Source organism: Stylophora pistillata, chromosome 1 (genome assembly GCF_964205215.1).
Source record: "Stylophora pistillata chromosome 1, jaStyPist1.2, whole genome shotgun sequence".
Lineage (NCBI taxonomy): Eukaryota > Metazoa > Cnidaria > Anthozoa > Scleractinia > Pocilloporidae > Stylophora > Stylophora pistillata.
Genome location: NC_142519.1, coordinates 22,421,797 through 22,444,599, shown reverse-complemented (window position 1 = coordinate 22,444,599; position 22,803 = coordinate 22,421,797). Strand labels below are relative to the sequence as shown.

At 37.1% G+C, this 22,803-nt stretch overlaps 2 protein-coding genes across 7 annotated transcripts in view; one reads left to right on the top strand and one right to left on the bottom strand.

Annotated features, from left to right (window-relative positions):
* Nucleotides 1-18,041, top strand: LOC111326403 (uncharacterized). Of its 5 annotated transcripts, XM_088744579.1 has the most exons (23): nt 1-152; nt 271-307; nt 1,665-2,051; nt 6,844-7,174; nt 8,382-8,566; nt 8,945-9,030; nt 9,105-9,197; nt 9,540-9,720; nt 9,826-9,936; nt 10,225-10,306; nt 10,659-10,779; nt 12,204-12,401; nt 12,921-13,033; nt 13,199-13,301; nt 13,542-13,695; nt 13,983-14,049; nt 14,312-14,378; nt 14,465-14,556; nt 14,911-15,037; nt 15,942-15,983; nt 16,093-16,224; nt 16,765-16,817; nt 17,331-18,041. In XM_088744579.1, the coding sequence occupies exons 1-22, from the start codon at nt 66-68 to the stop codon at nt 16,813-16,815; spliced, it is 2,847 nt and encodes a 948-aa protein (XP_088600705.1). In that variant the 5' UTR covers nt 1-65; the 3' UTR covers nt 16,816-16,817; nt 17,331-18,041. The 5 variants fall into 5 exon arrangements, 4 of the variants coding, with proteins under 4 accessions (XP_088600705.1, XP_088600699.1, XP_088600695.1 ...); XM_088744573.1 differs by having other exon boundaries at nt 16,765-18,041; XR_015995183.1 differs by having other exon boundaries at nt 3-152; nt 16,093-16,817.
* Nucleotides 17,300-22,803, bottom strand: part of LOC111326401 (glutamate receptor ionotropic, NMDA 1) — a 12,512-nt gene continuing 7,008 nt past the window's right edge. For both annotated transcript variants that reach the window (XM_022930385.2, XM_088744586.1), the window contains exons 9-15: nt 22,289-22,453; nt 21,424-21,655; nt 20,941-21,089; nt 20,410-20,567; nt 19,915-20,035; nt 19,241-19,391; nt 17,300-18,861 (exon numbers count right to left, since the gene is read on the bottom strand). In XM_022930385.2, coding sequence (XP_022786120.1) covers nt 18,572-18,861; nt 19,241-19,391; nt 19,915-20,035; nt 20,410-20,567; nt 20,941-21,089; nt 21,424-21,655; nt 22,289-22,453 — 1,266 coding nt within the window. In that variant the 3' untranslated portion in view covers nt 17,300-18,571. The remainder of the gene's footprint in view (nt 18,862-19,240; nt 19,392-19,914; nt 20,036-20,409; nt 20,568-20,940; nt 21,090-21,423; nt 21,656-22,288; nt 22,454-22,803) is intronic.

Here is a 22,803-nt window from a genome sequence, read left to right as displayed (position 1 = left end):
ACAGTTTGTATAATCCTACCAATACGAACGTAAACTTCAGCAGCAACAATCATTTTCAATGTGATATGTCTTCTAAAAAAAAGAAGAGGAATATGAATGACGAAAAAATTTTGAGGAAATTGTTCATTGGTGGTCTTTGCAATTTATTTGTGGTAAGTATCTATTTAAACTAATCATAATGCTATGCTTTTTCAGATTGTCCTAAAAAATAGAAAAGCCATACATTTTTTCCTTATAATTTTTTCGCAAAATATTCTTCTTCGTGTATAGATTACCTTTGGTGTCCAAGGATTAGATTCTCATTCAGGTAAGGTCATTTAGAAATAAGTGTCACTTGCGATCATCAATATCGACTTTTCAGATATGATCCCCAAAACTAACGTCGCCTCTTATTGATTTCATCGTCTCAAGATAATTCAAATATATTTTTAAGACAAACTTAAGTTAGTCTGAATTAAATATTTTCTCTCAAAAAAAGACTTAATTTAACCCAATTATTCCTCAAGGTCTGTAATCTTCGTCTAAAGAGCAACACAAAATAGTTTGGGGTTCAACTTCTAGAACTATATTTGTTTGCAAATAAAAAATAAAACAGGTATACCGGTGTTAGGGTTTATTACTCCTCAAAGCTGTATTTGGAATTCCGCTCGCTCATGTGACGTGTTTCGTTTTCGGCACAAGTCACACACTGTAGGTCCAGCGAGTTTCTCTTAAAACACTTACAAATACAACTGACAAAAAGTGACAAGGTTGAAAACAACTAAACCAAAAGAGTTAACAAACAGGAATGATAACTTGTCTCATACTTAACTATTTTGTTTCAACCAGTGTCGTTCCCGGTCTTATATCAAAGTAAAAATCAAGGTATCAACATCTAGATATGACACAAAGTCTTCAAATTTTTAAGGAAGGTGAAGTAAAAATACTTAAAGGAAGATAAACCACAAAAGCTGAACAAAAAAACTTCCACAAGGACGTGCTAGGGTTTCTTACTTCCAGGGTTTTCTTACTTCCTTAAATGTTTCTGAGAAGCGTCCGTCTACTGTGAAAGTAAATATCAAGTTTCATGCGGCATGGAAAAATATGTCGAGTTTGCAAGCTACAACTAGGATAAAAACCGGTTCAGATTTATGACATTCCTTATATGTTCGAAAGTCCGGCTTCAGATATTGCCTCGTATTCTCTCACGCTCTTACAGAATAAATTGACGTGATGTTATAATTGCTGACAAAGGGGTGGGTATCGTAAGTAAGTCTGCGGCTTAAGTTTCACATTTTAATCAAGTTAGGGCTTGTTCGACAGGTGTATGTTTACTAAAAACAAGTCCAATTTTGTTAATTTGTGTTGATAATTCTTCATACCAAATTCGTTCAACGTATCGAAAATAGTTTCATCCATTTTATTTCACTCAGTTAGCCTTATTCGCATTCATTTACGTTGCCTGTTTCGATGAAAGCGTCTCCACACCGATTTTACCCGCACATAGTAACTGAGAGAATCGAAATATTTCGTATTTATAAAGTTGTTGTTTTTTTCTTTATGTTGCAAGTTGCGTAATAAAATTTAGCCAAGATCATTGTTGAGATCTGAGTAATGTTACCAAGAATCTCAGTATGGTGAACCTGAGAGTAAGTGTTAAAGGTGTGCGTTTGCTTGCTTAATAGCTGTTCAAGACAACGTCGAGTTCATCTTCTACAACGATACTACCACTTGGGACGGTGGTCAGGAAAGATGCAAGGAAAATGGAGGGTATCTTGTTACCTTGGAGACCACAAGAAAATGGGAGTTCATTTCCCAAGAAATTCGAAATCTTTCTTGTCCCCGACAAGATGAGTGGTATATCGGCTTGCATTTTACAGGTCAAAATTGGACATGGATAAATGGAGAGCCAGCGACGGAGTCAAATTTACTTTGGCAGCCGAGGGAGCCATCAGGTGATGGAAAGTGTGTGGTCATTGCTAAGGAATACCCATCAACAACTTACGGGAAGTATAATGACCTGAGTTGCGAAACGTACAAAGGATTCATTTGCGAAGTGAAATTACCCGCAGGTAAAAATAGATTATACAATTTATCTAAGAACTGACTGATTTGATGAGATGTTACGAAATCATTCCTAGGGGAAGGGCCCAGGAGGTCTGCCCCCCCCCCTCCCTCACAACTGTCGGTTTCTTAACTACTTGTCTGGCACCAAGTTTCTTGCAATGGCACGAGCGCGTATTAAAAATTAACTGATTGACTTTACTGATTTTATTTTATCCCCCTCTTCGTCTCGCTCACGCGTTGGTGCGAAACATAACTTTACTCAATTCTAGGTGTCTCTTGAGGGGGGGGGGGGCTGTTTCCTTTATTGTTTATCCTTTGTTACTAAGAGCAAGAAGGGGATATTACCCAAGGATGCCTCCTTTACGAGTGGAATTTAAGGGGTTGGATGGATAATGACGTACAAGCCGACGTGCACGAGTTCTGCATAAATAGCGGAGAGCTCAACTAACAAGATCAATTATTTTTCGATAGTGAAGATGATTTCGTTTCTTTCATCTTCTACTCAAAAGAAAGGGGAGTAAATGGACAAGATTTTTTAGGTTGAAGCATAATTTTCAGTACTGGAGTATCCATAACAATTTGCGATCGTCCCTTCAAAATATTGCCACATGAGTACGGAAGCCAACAACAGCGTAGGTATCACATATAAGTTACAAGTAGTGTGAACTATACCGCTTATATATTTGAGACCTTTACTTAATTGATCTTTACCTTACCACGTTAGATTTCATACCTTCTCGAAATGAACTTATCAAATGATATTTGGGGGATTGCAGCTTGTAAGACCGGATTTATTCATGTACTGTAAACACGGGTCTTCATATTGTTGAATCTGTAACTGTGAACACATGAGCATCCCAAGAAAGGAAAAATAAAACAAAAAATATTTGGATATGGACTTCAGCCGTTTAGGAAATCAGTTCCTTCAGCCACAGTCAACCCAAGCTTTGGCGGAAAAGAACATGTAAGTGTTGCGCATCAATGTCCAAAAGAAAATCAAAAGAGAATCGCCATTGTTTCTTATTATCAACTATAAATTATTTCAAAAAGCTTTCCCAGCTTCCCTTCCGAATTCCGAATTTCACGATTTAAGGAAGAGTGTGACTGGATCATGATGACCGTATTTAGCCACAGGTTTCCAGACTGGTAGAATATACATCTCCATCCGAGGTTTATGTTACGTAACAATCGACATTCTCGTCTAGGTTTGGCTTAGTTAAGATTATGAATAAATCATATTTGGTACCATTCAAGTAGTCTGCCTATGTTAAAACGGCTTAATATCCTCTACAGTTTGAATTTTTTATTCTTTTGCACTTTCGTGTTTATAGTCAACAGTTCTTGGTATATAAGGTGCGCAATGGTAAGAGCCGGCTATAAGAATGGTAAGAGGCTATAAGATAATAATTTTCCTCCATTTAAAGAGGATTTGAGACTGATATATCTCATCGGATATTAGAATCTGTACCATAATCATACCACGTTAAAACAATGCAATCAATTTAGTCATGAGCACTGTACTAAGCTGACTTAAAGACTGTGCATGCAATGCTATGGAGAGCCGACAAAGAGTTTGACCAACCTCAAGATGATTTTGACAAAAACATTTTGAAATTTTAAACAACTACAATGATAAAAAATGAGCAAGAAAATTATAAAAAAAAGAGCTAGTAGAAATATTTACTTTGCACAACATTTCGTTGAATCTGTCAAACTAAACGGTATCTAAGGGTAATCTATATCCATTATACTTTACAATATTCCCACTACATCTTGCAAGGGATTATCAGCCCCTCTTTGTGTCTTAAATTTGGAAGTCAGATGAGAAGTCATGCAAAACACGTTCATCGGTATGAATTTCGTTAGAAAAACGTCAAGAATAAGTGATTACACAACACATTACTACATTTGTTAGAAAATACACAAAATCAGTAAGATGTTGTCATGCGATTGTAATTTTCGAGCTGCAATTTTGAGCTTAAGTTTTGTGTTCCCTTTTATTTATCTCAAGTTGGAGGCATATTGTTATTGTCGTCTCTGAATCTAGTCTTTTCTACGATTCCAGCGGCTTGCCATTCCAAGACAAAGGGTCTAAGAAGTCTTTTCTCTGACAATCTGTCATTGTAAGTCAATAGGAACAAGTCAAAACAGCTTTATTTATTTTTTTCTATAACTTTACTCGTGACAAAACTCCTAAGAATAATGAAGCCGACAGTCAGCCTTTTTCTTCTGAGCGCTGAAGACCATTACCGATCACAAAAAAGTATCCGCCACTAATATTTCAGATCTACCTTCTAAAAGTAGCGGCATTGCAGGTCTCAAAAGTAGAGAAGTTAAAAAGCAAATCAACATGCGACAAGAGAGCCGTAAAGGATAGTTCATTAGCACAATACTTGCTTCGCTGATAAAAAGCCAACACCTTGTCACATTTGCAGTGGTCGGATTGGCTGATGGGCAGATTGGCGCACGCTTAATACAAATATCTAAAAACTCTAACAGGCAGATGGAAAAACAAGACAACGGAGAACGAATCTTTCCCCTTTCCTATTGCTGAAAAACTATGTATCGATGATAAAAAATACTTGAAATGACATTTAGAGCTAAAATCCACGCGTTAAAATGAAAAGCCGCAGTTTCCTTTTCATTTTCTTGGTTCAGGTCAGTAGATCTTACTTATGAGAAGTATCAAAATGAGCAAAGACATTACTTCATCCTGCGGAGATCGACTTAACTTTCTTTTGTAATCTCTGATAGGTAATTTTACCTTTCTCGTCTTTGGCAGAAGGTAAGTGCTTTATTTAGGAACTGCAAATACACGTTCTCTAAGGCCACCTCTTTGTACTTTGCCACGACGGCCATTGTCCCTATCCTAGGCTCGTCAAATTACCATTTTCTTTGTATTGTTCGGGCCGAATATTGGTGACTTTAAACAGAATGGTATGTTTCTGGTAAATCCAAGGTGAAAAGCATTCAAGAAGAAGAAAGCAAGCATAAAATGAGTGGAAATCTATCGGAAATTAATTTGTTATTCACGGTCGCGCTAAAAAAGTGTAACTGCATTTTCAATTTTGCTCCAGTAAAATTTTACTAATAAACGTAATTTTACAGATTATAGATTATGAGAAAATGAGCACATTTTTGGGTAGCTTCTCTTGAAGATGAATAGGCTGTTTTCAGAGGACACTTGTCAGGTCAAGAAAGCAGCAAAATTTCATTCTTTTTTTTTAAATTGTCGACATGACTCATCCGCCGTTTTGCTTGATGACATTCAAGACTTAAGGAGATTTAATTACTACTCTGGAAAACAAGATCAAGATCGGAAGCGAATTACGATAACCATTTCAATTCATAATAAATTGGTTTTAGCTTTCAGCTTGCGAACAGATCACATAACCTTCTCAAAATGCCAGCATCATTCGCGAATTTTGTTGCATCTAAAAGTCGAAACTACCCTCACTTTTCAATACCGTGCTTACAGATTTCTTTCGAGAGGATGTGCATAGCCAAAAGAAAAAGAAGAGGAAAGACATGTACAGAACCTTATTACTTGATCTAAATATTTATTCAAAGAAACTTCGCTGATGGTTCACGTAGGCTTGAAGTTTGAAACGTCATTAGACCGGAATCTTCCATCATCTCCTGTCGCTCAAATCCAAACATGTCAAGCTAAGCAATATCTGAGTAATGAAGATTACACTATTAAAAAGTATCTGGGAAATTAAAAATTTCGAAAATTATCGTCTGTAGCTCACTCTTTGCACTAATCTTGGAAACAAAAAAAAAGAGAAGAGGCCATGTCGCGCTTCTTTTATTTGCGCTCAACAAACTCTTGATTCGGAATAAATCTAATTTTCAGAGGATGGAGCTGTCCAGTCCGTTACTCATGTTCAGTTCAATTATAGAGGCCAAGCTTAAATTAATTAAGTTCTCCGTCACGTCTTATCTTTTAATTGAATATTTCCCGAGTTGCTTCTAACAAGTTAGATATATAGGTGCCTTTTATCGTATGACGTTCTTCTCGTTTTGTAAATAAGAAATGATTTACGTATTACTAAACACATGGGTTAAATAATACAACAATGACAAAACTAAACAGGAAATATTATTTGCGTTATCTAATGGTAAACGATAATTAGATATTTCATTATTTCTTCTTTTTGTAAAAAAAATGATTGCTTATAGCTACTACTAAAATGGACGTACTGACTTGAGCTAGATTTTATGCTTTTTTTGCAGCCTTTTATCGATTTTTGAAATACTTTTACGAGACCTTTACCGTGGTTAGATAAGTTAGTATTTTCATTTGTTCGCAGTTCCAGTTCAGTTCACTTTAGTTGACTCAGTGTGAACTCATAGGTATTTGAAACAAAGAGTGGAAATCGTGGAGATTTTTCTTGATCTTGACAAAGGAAACGTGTCATTTACCTGGCGAGAGATCCTTAGGGATAAAACCGCACCCAAGGTTTGGAGTACGGCAAGAGGCCGAAGACCAAGGGCCATCCTCGAGACCAAGGGCACGATTTTTTCCCACTTGAACCGACCTTGTCCAGTAAATAACTTTTAAAAAAATAACTTTCTGCTGCTTTGCTTTTCCGCTTTGCCATGAAGAGCGCGAAAAAAAACTTTGACCGTAGTCGGTATTCAGCTAGAAAGTCGGACCGGTTCAAACGCGCGATTAACCGATCAGATTCGACGATCTAAGATTCCAACTCGCTGAGATGCTTCATAAAAAATAAAGAAATTATCCATCCTAATATAATCTTTTTTTTTAAAAATGATTCTGTATATTTTCCCCAGGGCCTGACGTAGTATTGGGTGAAAAATGGCTGAACATCAATGGCACAGAAATCAAGGACCTGACTTCTAATCCTCGCTACCTTAACAACGCCAATGAAAGCAGCTATTTTTCTCTCTTCAAGGATTACAGGCCGAACGAAAAATATAATAACCATGGGGCTCGATACCGCTCATATTTATTAGCACAGGAGACTGGCAACTACACGTTTTATACCTTCTGTGACGACAGCTGCCGCTTGTATCTGAGTATTGACGTCAATCCCAGAAATAAGAAAGAGATTATTGATCAAACGAAAAATGTGCCCATTGTGAACGAGAACAACTGTTGCAGGTATCACTTTCTTTTCTCTTTTCACTAAATCTAGGACTAGAAAATTGTGTTCTTGTGGCTTAATGCTAGGAGTTAATTTAAAAATTTTTTTTATCAGATTTATCTGGGCAACTACTAAAGTGATTTCAATAAATAATTCAAGTAAAATCTACTTGCGTCTCAGCATATGGAAAAATGATGGGATAATTTGAAGACGTACGCCAATTAGTAAATAAACCCCTTCGGGCGGCTGGCATGTCGGCTGATAATGTCCGCGGCTGAGAGATTGTCCGAAAAATGAATATTTGGCCGAGAAGCGAAGCTTCGAGGGAAAATATGAAAGCCAGAACGGGGTTTATTTATTCAAGAACCCTCCCATTAATTTTCACATCGCAATTAAACTGCGCGTAAACACAGTAAAAAAGCCAGTGGTGATCTGATGGCGAATGCGCGTGATTGACGCAAGCAAACAAACAAACAAAAAACCAGTTTAGTTTCTTCCATGTAAATAGGAGAACGAAAAAGTTGAAACCCTTATGTTGACTATATGTTTCTTTTTCACGGAAAAAATCGGAGGACAAATATCAACGCGGACGGGGGTTATTGCGTGATAACTGTCCTGTGATTTTGCACCACGTGACGTAAAGTAACCAATAAAATCGCGCCAAAATTAATGGGTGGGTTATAAAAGGAAATAACAGCACGAAAGATAAACAGACGATCTCGAAGTGATTCCCAGGAAAATGTATATTATTTTTCTAACAGACCAGCACAATTAAAGGACGAATTGTGTACTCACATCTACTTAAAGCTAAGAATGATGATATTAAATGTAAACAAGAACGAAACAGGGAAAACTTTGTAAGAATGAATCCATTGCACTTCCGCATAACCTTGAGTTCAGTTTCGTTCTGTTGAATACGAAGTCAAGTATGTTGAATCAGTGAGTTTGATAGCATTCTTTGACTTAAGTTAAATTTAGAAAACTAAGCGAATGTCTACGAATTCTTATGAAGACAGGCAGCTGATCGTTTCACCGTTGATCAAATTAAAGATCTCTGAGGAAAGTTAACGTGAGATAAACGGAACGCATTTTCTATGATATATTTGGAATTAATTCTATCGCCACTAGATAGAGCCCACTAAGCAGTTTGCTCTATTTTGTTATCTATTTCCACTATTTCTTGTTTGCATATGTAAATAACACCTTTACTGAACCCGTTTGCAGCAAATTAGAAGAATGCCAAATATCTCCTCCTCAATACCTAGAGGAGTCACGACTCCACTACATAGAACTTTTGTTTAAGCAAGGCATAGGAAATTCGAGGATGTTTGTAGCCATGAAGACACCCAGTGGCCACATGGTGTTGCCAATCAATAGCACACATTTGGTGAAACAGGTACCCCTGTACGGTGAGATCTCTCTTCCTTTTCATAGGCTTTTAATGTAAGGTCGTCACTTCAGATAAAACAAACATGTCACTAATATCCAAGTATCTTATTACTGATTTTCTAATATTTTCATCAGAGTTCAAATCTCTCTCAATTTGAAAGAAATTTGTGAATTTATTACAAAATATCGACATTAAGAGATCTTGAGAAGATTGGGCTCACTAGACAAGAAGAGCTTGCCCCTCCCCTCCCCAAGGAAAAGTCACAAGGATTGGTATGATAATTTGACATTGTATACGCTAACCAACAAGCGAGATCCATGAGAGAGACAATCATGCACACAATTTTCAATTAAGTCAACTTATAATCCAGCCAATTAAAAGTTTACTTTCCTTCTAGATATTCCTGGACATAATTGTAAAACCGAAGGAGATCCCAGGTACCCCGTTTACGTAAACTGCACGGCTTTTTCGGATACGCAAAGGGTAAGAGGCATCAGCAATTTACTCCAGTGATTCACCTCACGAAAATGTACTGATAACCATCCATTACATCGCAGGTTGACAGTGCCGTTTCTTTATTAAGAGATTTGAGGTCTCGTGTGAACAACGATACAAGTCCTACTGATGATTTTCTCCATTCGGTGATGAAGGTGTGACAACGCGACATCATAACATATAGTATTTCATTCGTTTCTCTATATAGACGCCCTTATAACAGTACGCATTTCTATTTTCTGGTTTTTGTTTAAACCTCTTTCGTGCGAGTGTTTCGTGTTTCCTATCTTCTCTCACATTTTTTTTTCTTCTCGTATCTTTGTATTTATTTTCCCGTCCTATTTTTGTCATTATATTTTGTATTTTGTACGTTTTAGGAATTTACTAAAATCTTTAAAAAAGAGAAGTAAAACATCTGCTGAGTTGAGGTGTTTTGATTGTCAAACTATTTCAAATGCTAAACTTCTAATCATCGTTATAAAATCATACTCACACAGACTGCTGGAAAGAGGACCAGTGATCTGCTCGAAGATCTAGAGAACATTGGTGTGAACCAGAACGCTTCTGAATCAAACCTGGGTTTTACAATCGCCAGAGAGGTTGAACGTCTCGGAGAAAGCATTGCCTCTCGTGTGAGCAACGATACCCCAATGATAGCTGTTGATTATTCAAGTTTAGGTACAAACTACTGCGTGGTTTATATTTTTTTTTTCCTGATTTCGATAAAATGTAGTTATCTTGTAACTTTTAAACACTGTTTGAGAGCATATCTCTGTGTTAAAGATATGAAAGCAGGCTATGGAAATCTGGACGCTTCCTTCGAAAGCTCTATACTCTCGAGTAATTCTGAAAGCAAAAACAGCATCACCATTTCTATGGGAGATTCAACACAAGGTAATTCAGTCATTATGTAATCTTAAGTTTACTGTCCCTAAAAAGTGAATATTCAAAAGAAAATATTAGGGATTTTGACCAGCTAACAGCCACCACTGATATATCAACGATTAAACGCTATATCGAAACATGTTGGTTTCCATCAACGAAAGTTAAATTATCAAAGCGCTCATAAACGCTTCTTTCACTACCTCTGAATTACATTGCATGTAAATTGTGTTAAAGACCTTTAGAGAAGAAATTGCTTTACCATGCATCACGTAATTCTCTTATCTGATCACTTAATAGGAAAGGATGGTACACGATTCTTTTCAGCATTTTACAGGTCGTTGGGGAAAGTTCTTCAAATAAACATTAGCCACGTATACAGGTGAGGGCTTATTGACTCAAATTATTTTTGTATTGAGTAAATCATTTATCGCAACGCTTGGACACCAGTTAGTGCCTTTTCTTTTACGGATTTCCAGCATACTAGTGGGAAACGTCTTTGGAAAGGTTAATTACCAGGAACTAACGCTTTAATTACCTGAACGGAAGCTAAGTTCTTGTAAGAGTTAGTCATCGACTACATTTGTCGACAGGTCTCACAAGAGTATTCTCACACGGGAAGTAAAACTAAACAAATTGTTTCCACTTAGTGGGAAGTACAATGTAGGTCCCTTCCGTTTTTAAGTTTTCAAATGAATCAGATGTAAGCATCATTGAAATTTTTCTTGCGACAGCAATGAATCCAGCCAGCAAGTGCCTTACTTTTTGAACAGCAAAATCATATCAGGATCAGTAGTTCATGATTCAGAAAAGTCGTTCACTGGCCAAGTTACCATTCGATTGGAACACACACAGGTAGATATTTTTAGCTTATTAGAAGTATTTTTCATGAACACTTCTGTCGATACTGTACATTACCAATCCCTGATTCCAGTACGTGTGAAGCTTAAAAGCTAAGACTTATACTGATAAGCTGTGACTTAATTTATCTACGTTTTCTGTTTAAAAAAAGTATCAATATACCTATGAGCTTAATATCAAAACAAATAGACCACTGTAACTGAGTGATTATGTAAGGTGAGCGACCAATAACCAAGAAATTAAAATCATAGATCATTGACGAAATAATCCGGCAAATTTAACTAGTTATTAATTCACGTCTCGAAATACGCTCTCCCGATGTCATCTAGGGACTCGCCGTACGAAGAAAGACTAGCAATGCTTGGGTGGTCCAGTCTTCAGTCAAGGAGATTTTATCTATCCTTGCTAGAGTGCTAGAAGACTATTCATGGTCTTAATGGCCTCAACTGTAATGATTATTTTAAATTTAATAGTTATGGTAAAACAAGATCAAACCATTTATTTAAATTAAGACAGCCATTAGCTAGAGTAAATTGTTTTTTTGCACTCATTCTTTGTTAGAATTATAAAACAGTAGAATGCTCTTCCTAAAGAGATAGTGCACAAACAGGATTTTAACATTTTTCGTAGTGAACTTAGAAAGTATTGTAAAATTTCGTAAAATATGTATATATCTACATATATATATACATACCCCACTCATATTAACATATTTAGTATTCTTATCTCTTAGTTTTTAGGGTTTGTTTCTTGTATTTTGTACATTACTTTCTTTGTAATTAGGTTTTTTGTTTATTAGCACCAGTTCATTAGTCTTTATCTGTAATTACGTAATCATTACCACTTCGATCCTATTTAATTCTCTTTTTTTATTTCAAAAGTTGTAAATAACTGAAGACGGTCTCTGACCGAAACGTTTTTTATTAAAATTTTTTATATTTTTTACGTCAGGAGTTGTCCATCCTCGCAATTTTTTTTGGCGCAGTTGAATATTTTTATAAAAACTGCGCGGTATAAATTTAAATTTAATAATAACGATAATAATAATAATAATAATCATTTTTTAAACTTTCTATATATATATATATATATATATCTTTTACCTATTTCTTAATGACTCTTAGATTTTACATTGTAGTATATATATTTTATATTTTATATTTTATGTAGGGAGCGTCCTCGATAGGGATAACCTTCGACGCTTCCTTTTATGCATGCACATAATAAATTGATTGATTTGATTTGATCACGGTCTTTTCAAGAAGTTAGCAGGATAATAAGTACAATTATTAGGAACTGATTTTGGTAAAAAAGTTTGAAACGAGAGAGAGTTGCCACAGCTAACACGTAAGAGAGAGGAGACTCACGAAACATCCACCAGAAGACTTATTATTACAATCTCGTTTTTATCATACAAGTTCAAAAGCTTGGAGTACATGTCTATGGAGTGCGCTTTTTGGAGATTTCCGAAGGGAAACGCGGGTAAGTCATCGGGCTACTGGTCGACTGATGGATGCAACAAGGACGAGGAGCTTTCAAACGCTGCAGCCACAGTGTGTCACTGTCACCACCTCACTCACTTTGGTATACTTATGAGAGTTACTGATGATACAGAGGTAAATAACCTATCCAACTGTGCTTCGTAGAGTACAGGTTGTCGTGAGAGTTCTCTAGTGAATCAAGTGAATGCTACTACTTTAAATGCTTACTAAGACTTAACATTTCAGCCAATTTACTTTAATTTACTTCACAGTCGTCCATTTACTCGCTTGCTCGCTGTTTCATTCATTTATCGATTCATTCAGTCAGTGAGTCAGCCAGTCATTCCATTGGTCAGTTAGCATGTCTGTCTGTCTTTTAGTCAGTGTCTTTTTGTTTGCTTGTCAGTAATTCTAGATCTCTGTGCGTCTGTGCCCGTGTTATAATTGTTTTTTTGTTTTGTTTTTTTTTAACTTGACACAGGCAAGGGGAGTACAAATAAAGATTGTTGTTGTGTCTCTCTTCTGTCGGTTGTTTGCTTGCAACTTGAATGCTTATTTTCTCAAATCGATCGCAACTTCAAAAAAAAAAAAAAAAAAAAGACAATTTTACCAAATGTATCTAAATAAAGTACTCAACGGCGTGTACTTGCACAGGTAACCCAGCCAGGTCAGCCTCATGTTCAAGCCTTGCAGCTCATCACATATATTGGTTGTGGTCTATCGCTTTTAGGAGAAATTCTTACTTTTGTTGCAATCATGTGTCTCAAGTGAGTAAATTGTTTGATATTTGTGCAACGTACATAATTTATTCGAAGAATAGTGCTTTTCACTTTGTGTTCCGTGGCAGAATTCTAACTTTCGAAAAAATTTTGGCACCTCGTAATATTCTGGCGAGATGACAAATTATTTGACTGTTGTACATTTTTTGTCAGGTTGACTAAATCCGAAACAAGCATAATTCATCTGAACCTTGTCGCAGCGCTGGCAGTTGCTCAGATCACTTTCCTGACCGGGATCGAGGCCACACAGAACAAGGTGATACCGATGTTGGTGTTCTTAATAAGATGCTTAATGATCTCCATAACGTCTTGCCATCTTACAGGATGACAAGAAAACGGAGGAAATTTAAGAAAACAAAAATTTGAGACAACGAATGCGAAGTAATTAAAGAAGGAGCTGTGCTCCATTGCACTCCGATTTCCTATTCAGCACTGATTATCTCATTATTCACGCTACCGATCTAAACCTAACATAATTTTCATAACTGCGTATTAGGCAGCTTGCAAGATCGTGGCCGTCCTTCTTCATTATTTCAACCTTGTCTCGTTCTGCTGGATGTTGGTCGAGGGGGTTTGGCTCTACCTGATGATAGTAAGAGTGTTTGAGACAGGACACAGCAGAATAAAGAAGTACTGCGCTTGCGCATGGGGTAGGTCAACCATTGTTTATATATAAACCGCTCGCCTCATCCTTCTTTAGGCTTTCTTTATCTCTCGCTAAAAACTATTTCATTCTTTTTCTTTTTTACCGCTGCCATTTTTCCCCTGGATGATTAGAATGTAGTCATCAAACCTCTTTATCTTCACTTATATATATATGGCCACCCAAATTATTCCACGTTTATATATTAAATATATATTCTCTTGAGAAAACTGAGCGATCTATGAAATGAAGTCGATAACCTGTTCAACTAAGCTTTGAACTGATTTTGAATAGGATTTCCATTTGTATTCGTCGTGATCACATTATCTGCAAGTTTCGACGGATACGGTACAGAAAGAAGGTGAGAGAGCTTTCATCTATTTATCAATCAACTTCGGAAATAACCACCACGCCGTTTGAATGAGCAGAAAGACGACAAATTGACACAATAAACCTTATATCCATGTACCTAATCTCACACTAGCGCCAATTAGCAAAACAATCATGCTCTAAATACGGTACTTTTGAAGTAAAAAGTTCACACCAGCTATCGTTTTTGTTTGCCAAATTAGTCACTCTCTGTGTATCTCTTTTCTCAATTAATTTCTATCCTCTTTTTCCAGTTGCTGGTTATCTGTTCAGAAAGGAACCATTTGGAGTTTCGTCGTACCTGTTATCCTTATTGCTTTGGTATGAAAATTTCTAATTCACTATTCTCCGATTCTTTTGGCATATAGTAATATGACGGGCTTACTCTTATATCTTTGTTTCCGTAGGCAAATTCGATCGTACTTGGGATGGTTGTTAAGGAGATTCTCAGGTTGAATCATCCAACGACAGAAAATGGCGCAAAATATCAGTCTGCAAGGTGAGATGAACGCACTTTAACTGACACGACAGGAAATTTTTCAGTTTCCTGATACTTTAAATTAAAAAGAGACTACGTCAGGTAATCTCCACCATCACGCGTCAGGTATCAGGTTCGTTGACAGATAAAAAATCAATATCAGAAACCTTTTCTTCTTCACTTAGTCTACTACCTCGTTCCTTTTTAATTGTATCAAGGCGCTTGATACAACGCGAGCCCACTAAATCCTTTTCATCGATCACTTCGCGAATAAGAAGAAGCGACTGTGTACGAGTCTGGGACAACGCAAAAATATGGAAATAGTGAGGTCGCAATCTAACATCAGATCTAAGCACCCCAATTTTATCGTAACAGGTCAGGTGTTCAGTCAGCCATTGTACTCCTACCTTTGTTGGGGATTACTTGGTTATTTGGAGTATTGACATTCAACAGCAACACTTTGGTCTTTCAGTATCTATTCGCCATTTTTAACTCGATACAGGTTTGTAACAAGTTTTATTTCATCATTTAATGCCAAATACAGAGACATGCTTTTTAGAAGAGCTCGGATGCAAAAACGAACAGAACACGCAAGACTGCCTTTTAAAAAAAGAAAGCAAATGGAAAACTTTTTTCGAAACAAACTATGAAGTGGACGAAACTTGACGAAGCCGTAATAACTTATTTTTCAACCTATGGTACAGTAAACACCCGAAAATAAGAACCTAGTGGATTAAGAACCTCTTGGTAGAAATTTGCCATTTCAATACCCCTTTAAATAACCTGTTTAGCCAAACATGATCAAGTAGGTTCTTATAATATGGGTTACAGCTAAATTACAGGATAAACAAACCACAAGTTACTGACACAATTTATTGGTGTGTGTAAAAGAAATAGAAGATAATTACAAAAAATGCCGAATATATTGTTGAGTTGTTTATTTACTTGTTGCAGAAGTTGAAAGTTACAGTTATACAGTATTATATATAATTTTAGCCCGTATAAAGCTTATTTATTATTCTTGATATATATGCAGAACAATGACAACTGTATCCCCCTCTTAGCCGTTAAGAACCTAATTAAGAACCTGTTTTGCCAAAATTACCAACAACTACCCCTTTAAACAAGAACCTCTTTTTGCCAGACTGCCAAAAAATAAGGTTCTTATTTTCGGGTGTTTACTGTATTCTGCAAACTTCACATGCAAATCTACGATATTCTAACTCATCACAAGGTTTACATATAGCCATAAAACTGCCTTATCAAGATCTCAGGCTGACATCGTTCTTTCTCCTTAAATTACTTTTGATTGATTATGTTTATATTACCCCATGCCTAAACACTCACAGGGCCTAAATTCAATTTTATCGACGCAACTGAAATTAACTTTTTTTTCACTTTTCCAGGGATTTTTTATCTTTTTGTTTCATTGTCTTCTGAACTCCGAGGTGAGTATGCCTTCTAAATGAAGTAGTAGAGATTTTGATAAACCATCGGTAATACTTCACAAAAGATCAAAATTAAGATAGGGATGTTATGTTCTATTGCTTATTGTAGGTGAGAAGAGCCTTTCAAAGGAAAAAGAAAATATGGTCAGAGTCGCATGACGCTTTCCAAACACATTCAATGACTCCACAAAACTACAATGACATCTCCAAAGAAACCCTCTCCACTGGAAACGACATCGGGGTAAATGACGATAAACTGAATAATTTCACAAAGTACAATAAGACCAATACTGAGTGCATAGCGTGAGCCAAGTCAGCTACACAGCTTTTCACGATGATATGAAACTGTTTGCAATGAAACCGATATTCACTGAGCAAGGCGGCGATAAAAGGCTAATCTTAAAACAGAAAATGGGTCCCTTTCAGGAGAACTCTGACAATGAGAAGTTGAACCTTTCACCTAATCAACTGATAGCATTAAACCAATTCGTTGACTAAACTTAACAACATTCTGAATACGCTTATCAAATGGCACTAGAAACGTGCTATTTCTACAACTATTTCTCCCCCTTCACAAGAAACCGATGTTGCCATAATTTTTTCTCCTATTCCATTCATCTTGGTAAAATTGCTTATTTGGAAAACAAAATTTAAATTCTACGATATCTTGTTTTATTTCTGCGTAATCCTAATTCTCACTGGTAGTAAATGCCCTCAGTAAGAGTGCACAGATCTCGCAGCTCTACATTGGATTTCAAGCTGTTGATTTTTTTCGTTTTAGCGACCCGGATCAGCGGTCTCTGCCAAGTCCGATTTGTCTCATAGACCTTAAAAGTAAGTTGCAGACTGCGCATGCCGTTGCTGGATGACTGGCATAAAGTATTTCAAATTATTTAACTCTTAAAGACTTGATTAGAAATAACCCCCTCTGGCGGCTATATATTGTTTTTGTACATCAGTTTAAAGAATTTGGTTTTAAGACCAAGGTAAAACTGGCTATTTTCGCCCTCTTTGCGTCCCACTAAGTACTCCCAGAGTTTCGATAAGTTATGTGCCAGTGTAAGGTGTAGTTACGTGTTTATCACGTCTGCAAGTGTCACAAACACAATCATGGATCATTAAAAAAGGGCAAACAGTTTACCATGTATGGAAATAAACATATCACGATAACAATGCCTGTAAACTCCCCCCCCCCAAAAAAAGAAAAAAAAAAAATTCTCTCATTGCATTATTCTATCGATTCGGTTTAGTTATGCTGTGCGGTAGCCACACTAAATAATAAAATTGACGCAGATCAATTAAATTTGCTGACACTGTTAGAATTTATAGTTTGTATTATTTACACAGATGGATGCATTTCTACAAACAAAGCATTACCTGTTCGAATCATTTAACTAGGCAATTTAACTTCACCATGAATGTATAATAAATAATAAATAGATCAGCATCATTAAATAAATGGTTCAACTCTCATTCGCTTTGAGACAACAATTGTAAACTTGACAATAATGAGTTAAAAGGTTCAAATTATGACACATATTACCCTAATAGAGCCACATATTAGACTGTAGAAACATAGTTTCGATTTTAACACCCGCAGATCTTTCTGGAAAGGTAAAGACTTTTATTACTATCGTTCTTTACTTGTTCATAAAACTCATGTTCCATTCCGACGTAGCAGGTATGTTTGGAGACCGAAGCTGTATCGTATCTTACTGGTTTAGTAGTTTTGCCTGTTGCGTACCTTCCTGGTTTAGCAAGTCGTTTCGAATTTTCTGCTTCTTTTATAAGGTTACCTAGGTCCTAATCATACGTTATGGCTAAGAGAGCTAAATAAAACAATCATAATACACCCTCTATTTCTGCTCATCCTACCAACAATCAATTTAATTACGTATATTTCTCTGACGTTCATCTATAGGTTATCATTGTTTCATACATTATTAAATATTTTCCCCATAATCTTATCGTAAGAGATCTTTACCTATGATCATGCTTGTCTGTAGTCCTGTGGTGTGGGACTCATTACTATTGAATAAATATTATTTACAAACAGCACATTGTGAGTCTTTCCATCTTATGAATAGAAAGTATAGACATATACCACCAGTGCTTTAAAAGTGTGCAATACTGCCTTCTGGAGCAGGCCAATAAGTATCAATATAAACAATTGATACCAAAGGCAGATATATAAATATAAAAGTGTCAACAACAGCTTTGAGTAGGAAGTTGCTCCAAAAAAGCCAACAAAACCTGTGTTGGGCATTACATAGGAGCCTTAATAACAACTTAATTGCTCTGAAGAGCAACCCCATTTAAATTCATTTTGAACCCTTCCCTCGAATTGTTGTCAAGTGCCAATTGACACTAGTTGGATGTCATAGGAACTCTGATATATATGGACTGTAGATTTTTCATTGAACTACAACATTAATTATATACAGTTTCGTGATTCTAATTTTTTTCCTAATTTCAAAGCAATTGGTACATGGTTAGTATTACATTTTTCATCTTTTCAACAACGACGATTGCGCATGTCATTTTGTGTTCTACACATAAGAAATCACACTTGCAAAGTGCACGTCTGCTCAATTATACGTAAACGTGCTGTCAACGTGATTTTCCGGGTTGTAAATTGGGTTTCTACGAGCTATCCCGTCGTTCTGTGGGCCATGTGAGTCGAGAACACCATTAGGTTGTTGGCCATTTGAGGTGCGCTCCTTCTTCATCATCATGATATTAGCCCGCCATTTATCTGTTGTCTTCTTAGCCAGTTCTTTCTGTTCTTCTTTCCACCCACGGTGCTTGTGGTAAAGGATTTCTAAGATAATGATCACGATTCCAGCTCCTATTCCGGCAGCAACCATGATAAAGACACCTGCCAACCAACAGAAATCTGAAGTTTTAATCATAGTCCACTAAAACTCTACATGATATATCTATGATCTGGGTACTAATGGCACTACGAATAGCATTATCCTACTCAGTACTGGAATCCTAGACCTTCCAAGTGGCCGCTTCTTTTTTTTTTTTTTTCGGCCAAAACACCTCAATTAGACAAAACTAAAACGCTTAACACTACCATACTTATGATGATAACGGATGGAAAAGTATGCTTATCGTAAAAATTACAAGTTCGAATTGTCTTACCACTCCATGTCACCAGCAAAAGCTCAAACGTTAATACTTTCAAACAGAGAACAAAAACTTTTCTATTATAAATTTAACCGACGGCTTCAGTTTAAAAGCATACTTACCAAGCATGTGATTTAACCCTAACGTAGCGGGCGAATTATTCTGTTCATCGCATTGCTTGGTGTCGATCCACGTGGTTTCCAATTCCTCCATAACCCCGCTCTCGTGAAAGTTTAGGATAGCAAGAGAAATTTCGTTACTCCACGGAGAACCCTCGTGAAAGAAATAAGAGAAGGATGAACGAATCTTTGTAAAAGCTCCTCAATTGAAAACTACTTAAACGAAGACTGCATGTCTATCTCAATGGCAACCACCCGACACCGAAAGTATTGATTCACAGCCCCGCTGACGATTATATTTTGTACTTTACTTTTTCTTCAATCTACCCTGTTATCAATCTTGAAAACTCGCAACACTCTCAATTGATCAGATGCAAACGCAGCGCTATTGCTTCTTGGTTACCCCTGTCTGATTTGGGTTCTCAAAGGGTCTCTCTGAACTCGTATTGTAGATGATTTTTCGGTTTCGTTGTTGTTGTGGTTGTGGTTTTTACAACACTCAATCGAAAATTTCATGAACTGAATATCCTACAAAGTAGCATGCTTGTTTGTCCTCGTTCCATTCAAACAGGAAACCAATATACGCACCTTGGCATGTTTATATCACGATAAAACAGTTTAAGGGTTCGATAACCAAGACGGGAAAGAAATTTCAACATACAGTACGTAACACTCACTTTAGGCATACCAACGCCATAACCAGACCGCCCAAACAGTTCACCAGCAGTAGTAAGCTCACAGTTTACAGAGGCTTCGTAATAAAGGACAGGCGAGTCCCAAATGAACGCCTTTAATTCCCTGCATTGAGGTAAATGACATAGCTATTCAAATTCCACGACAAATGGATTAAGTGTAACGAAGAGTCAATAGCCCCCACAATCGTGTTTCTAGTTTCTGATCTAGGTGCTGATCTACGAAGGTAAACTACAATAGTTACGATTCCTATAACCTAAGTATGATGTCGTGTCACAATGTTGCGAAAAAAAAAAAGTGGCCAATAGACATACACACAAGTGCCCCTCGCTCAAATATCTATTGTTTGCACTCTGAGACTAGTTGACTGTTGTTAGAACGACTTGGATTGACTTTTTAAATTGAATATCCCTAACATTCAAAAACAAATGTTGCACAATTTCTCACGACAATAAATACATTTGATGAAGCACACTTACCCGTCGTTCACTTTCTGTATGGCTTCCTTAGCTGTCTTTACATTGTATTTTTCCATAAAGGTGTACATGGATGACAGCTCAACCTGCCGCCTGAAATACGCGTCAACACTGCTGTTTGCTACTGTAGCGTACTTGAAATTCACCGAAGGATTACGCAGCTGAGTGGAAAGAAATGAACATGAAACGATGCAAGTCTTCACGATTATTTGCTGTATTTCTTCTCGTGGTTTCGTTAACTGCATATTTTTACACTTCTCGTTGTTTGCCCCAAACCAACTGTAGAGTAAAGTATGGGTTTCTTGGACAGCATATCTTGAGACACTCCTTATGTGTCTTTCCAGTCTTATAATTCTAATACTTAAAGTAATTCATCAGTTTTTTTTTCAACCCTACAACACTTCGGGGGTGGGGGGGGGGGGGGCGGAAGTAAAAGGGATTTCAGGTACACATACAAGTTCAATAACAATAACTTGTGACCTCGCCTCAAGCTCCAATGTTGGTGCGAGGTGTAACGTCTGTACTTTTACTCACATGCGGATCTTCTATGCCGCTGACCACAGCCTTTGGTCGATCAAGAACAAGAAAGGCTGCCAGATTAGCAGTGTAGCTGGCGACAATGATCATGGCAAAGCCTGCCCATACCATGCCCAGCACCCGAGCACTGAAACTACGCGGAGTACCTAAAATAAAGCAGACGAAACGTTGATAAGTAAGATATAATCAGCCTGCTGGACTGAAATGAGTTAAAATCGACGCACTGATAATGAAACTGACACATATATGTTTGTAAGCAAACGTGACATAACTATGCAAATACCCCGAGCGCTTCTCGAATAATTATCACAAGTTGAGTGACCAACTCCCGATTTTTAAGAAAATTTTTAGTTTTGATTGGTAAGCAAGGTGGCCCAAGAGAGCATACAACGAAAGTCAATACAATTACGTGTGATTATTTTCAACGCTCCATAGAAAATAACTGTAAAATTCTCTACCATATGCGAGTCGATAACTAACCTTCTCCGATACCACTGTTTAGCAGCACTCCCCATGAAAACCACATAGCACTGGACAAATTAAGAGCCGTCTCCTCCTTTTCTTTCCGAGCCAGTTTAAACCGGCCAAACGGGCTAAACCGGTCTAGCAGGTACAGTATAACTGCCACTATGTGCACTGAGAGTAGAACTAACAGCCACAAGTTTATCTGGAAAGGTCGCAAAAATGAATCCAGGCTGTTTCTACTTTGATCCTGCGAAGAATGAGACGTGACACTGTTTAGTATCAAGGTACTGCAGTGCGCTGAGACTTGAACGTAATTCATTCAGTGAATAACTAAAGTGGATTACACACCTGCTACACAAACTGCGCATTGGTAACTAAAGTGGTGACTGACTATCTCACTAAGGAACTCACAACTGGATCTTCTGTGGTAGGCAGAATGAACAACATTTCGACAAATACAACGATGAACGTGCTGCCCAACAGAATAAAGATGGTGGAGGAGACGGACGACAGGCTGACATTGCGAAGAAAGGAGACGAGACGGGACGGGTGCTGACGTAACGGTAGTACCGGTATGTATTTATATATGCGGACAAATGGAACAACAAACAAACGTAACGGACGAGGGGCGAACGTACAAATGTGCAGACGTGCGGACGCGCAGCGATGCGGACGTGCAGAAGAGCAGTTAGACGATGACAGACAGACGAGCTGACAATCTACCGGACTGGGGTTAACTAACGGACTGAGTGCCGAAAGGATGACTGGACAAGATGACCTGTGAACTGAGAAACTCACTGAACAACCAACTGACTGACTACCTACCTTAAACGCTGGAGATTATCCAAGAAAGCCATAAACCACAAAAATAAGATCTTACCTTTCTGACAAGTATTGTAAGTCCTTGGTACTTAAACGGTTTGGAAAACTCAATCCACTCTGCTCTTTCATTATTGATTGTCAATGCGGCCACAATAAGATCAGCTTTACCATCAATCACTTCCCCTACCATACCATTCCAACGCTTCATGTCCGTGCCATTTACCTTTGGGTTAAAAAGATTTGATTGACTCTGATTACTAATAGTTCAGGCCTATCAAATGAGAAGAAAATAAGAGAAACCAAAGGGAATTCATGGCAAAAACAAATAAATTCCATGTGGCAAGTAACTAAGTTGCAATTAGTTTCAGCTTTAAATTTAATTGGTTGAGAAAATGGCGCAAACTTTCTGAACCAATTGCATAGCCAGTTAAAGCTGAACCAAAGCAAACCCCGACAGCTTTAGACAATTAATTGAAAAATTGTACTTTACAAAAAGGTTTGAAAAAGAACTAAAAAAGAATACACACTTAAAACTATGTCTTGATCAACGTGTACACGTGACAGCTATGATTG

What these genes read in the sequence shown, in the direction of transcription:
- LOC111326403 (XM_088744569.1), top strand. Translation starts at nt 66, where the DNA reads ATGTCTTCTAAAAAAAAGAAGAGGAATATGAATGACGAAAAAATTTTG. An exon ending in CGAAGTGAAATTACCCGCAG is followed by an intron (nt 2,052 to 6,843) that starts GTAAAAATAGAT and finishes TATTTTCCCCAG; the next exon opens with GGCCTGACGTAGTATTGGGT. An exon ending in GTTGCAATCATGTGTCTCAA is followed by an intron (nt 13,034 to 13,198) that starts GTGAGTAAATTG and finishes ATTTTTTGTCAG; the next exon opens with GTTGACTAAATCCGAAACAA.